The following is a 1,873-nucleotide window of genomic DNA, read 5'->3' on the forward strand; positions in this document are numbered from 1 at the left end:
GGTAGGAGAAGGTGCATGAGAAAGTCTGAGGGCAATGAGGGCGGGGTTTGGCGGCCTTGCACGCCGGGGTGAGCGGGGAAATGCAGAGCTACAGCGAGAGGTCCTGGGCGAGAGAGTGCAGTTTAATGTGCTTGTGGAGGGAGGAGGAAGAAGAAGGCTGTGGTAGAAGGGACTGTAGTGAGAGGGCAAGAGATAATGGGTTCAAGCTTAAACAAGGAAGTTTAGATTAGGTAGAAGGAAGAAGTTCTTTACAGTGAGGGTGGTGAGGCACTGGAACGGGTTGCCCAAGGAATCTGTGAATGCTCTGGCAGTGTTCAAGGCCAGGTTGGACAGAGCTTTGGGTGACATGGTCTAGTGTGAGGCGTCCCTGACCATGGCAAGGGGGTTGGCACTAGATGATCTTAAGGTCTTTTCCAACCCAAACCATTCTATGATTCTAAGGCACTTGGCTTGTAAAAGACCGGTTCTCAGGGTATGGCTTTGAAATCACATGTGCACACCAGCAGCACTAACACAAATAATGAATGTGTTCTCTTGTCCTGTCTCTCCCGGTTGCACTAGGTGTCTGCTTGCATTCCTGTACTTAGACTGGCCAGAACCCGCAAGAAGGTTTTGTTTTACTGTCACTTTCCTGATCAGCTTCTGACCAAGAGAGAGTCTCTCCTAAAGCGCATCTATAGATTACCGCTTGACTGGCTGGAAGAGTACACGACTGGCATGGCAGACTGTATTGTTGTGAACAGCAGGTTCACTGCCAGTGTGTTCAAGGACACGTTTAAGTCCTTATCTCACATAAACCCAGATGTTCTCTACCCATCGCTCAACATCAGTAGCTTTGAAACAGTTGTTCCTGCAGACATAGCTGACCTGATACCGAAAAAGAAAAAGTTCTTGTTTCTTTCCATTAATAGGTATGAGAGAAAAAAGAATCTAGCATTGGCTCTTGAAGCTTTGCATGAGCTTCAAGGAAGACTCGATTCTCATGAGTGGGATGAAGTCCACCTGGTTATGGCAGGTGGTTATGATAAACGAGTTCTGGAAAACGTGGAACACTATGAAGAGCTGAAGAGACTTGCAGCCAAGCTCAGTATTAATGACCATGTCACTTTCCTGAGATCCTTCTCAGATGAACAGAAAATTGCTCTTTTTAATAACTCTGTATGTGTGCTTTACACACCAAGCAATGAACATTTTGGCATTGTCCCGCTGGAGGCAATGTATATGAGATGTCCAGTTATAGCGGTTAATTCAGGTGGTCCTTTAGAATCAATCTTGCATAATGTTACAGGATTTTTGTGTGATCCTCTGCCAACACAATTCTCTGAGGCCATGGAAAAAATTGTGAGAGATCCTCTCTTAAAGAACACAATGGGAGCAGCTGGGAGAGCCAGAGTTATGGAAAAATTTTCCTCAGAAGCATTCACAGAACAGCTGTACCAATACATATGCAGATTAACACAATAAAATTATATTCCCATATTATATTTTACTGCTTTGTATGTCTCATTTGTATAGGGGACCGGTATTTATTGTGACTATGATGAAGAACCTGGGACATATGAATTTCCTTGCTGTTATTCTTGTGCTGCCTTATGTCGCTTGGTACAAAGAACAAGCAAAACACGTCCCCCACTGTCTCATCAGAAGGTTAAAATTTTCATGTGGTAGGCTGGTCTGCCACTGCAGTTCTTCTGTGAATGGTGCCTTGGAAAAATTGATAGTTAAATGGCAGTAACTTCCTAGAAATTACTGGACCTTTAATACTATACAAAATGTGATTCTGTACAAATGCACATTTTGTAAATGGCTAAGACATGTGCCACTTTATGTACTTAAAATGTTTAGGAGAACTTTTTGAGTAAAAAGGGTATCT

The 1,873-nt window shown here is 43.5% G+C and overlaps 1 protein-coding gene across 1 annotated transcript; it reads left to right on the top strand.

Moving 5' to 3' along the window:
* Positions 1–561: 561 nt before the first annotated feature.
* ALG2 (ALG2, alpha-1,3/1,6-mannosyltransferase) lies at positions 562–1,481 on the top strand (the record flags this gene model as incomplete). Its single annotated transcript, XM_010012495.1, has 1 exon — positions 562–1,481. A coding segment is annotated over one exon (903 nt), but the record flags the coding sequence as incomplete, so codon positions are not given.
* Between the last annotated feature and the right edge of the window lie 392 nt (positions 1,482–1,873).

This window comes from Nestor notabilis, unplaced genomic scaffold (assembly GCF_000696875.1).
Source record: "Nestor notabilis isolate BGI_N333 unplaced genomic scaffold, ASM69687v1 scaffold5744, whole genome shotgun sequence".
Taxonomy (NCBI): domain Eukaryota; kingdom Metazoa; phylum Chordata; class Aves; order Psittaciformes; family Psittacidae; genus Nestor; species Nestor notabilis.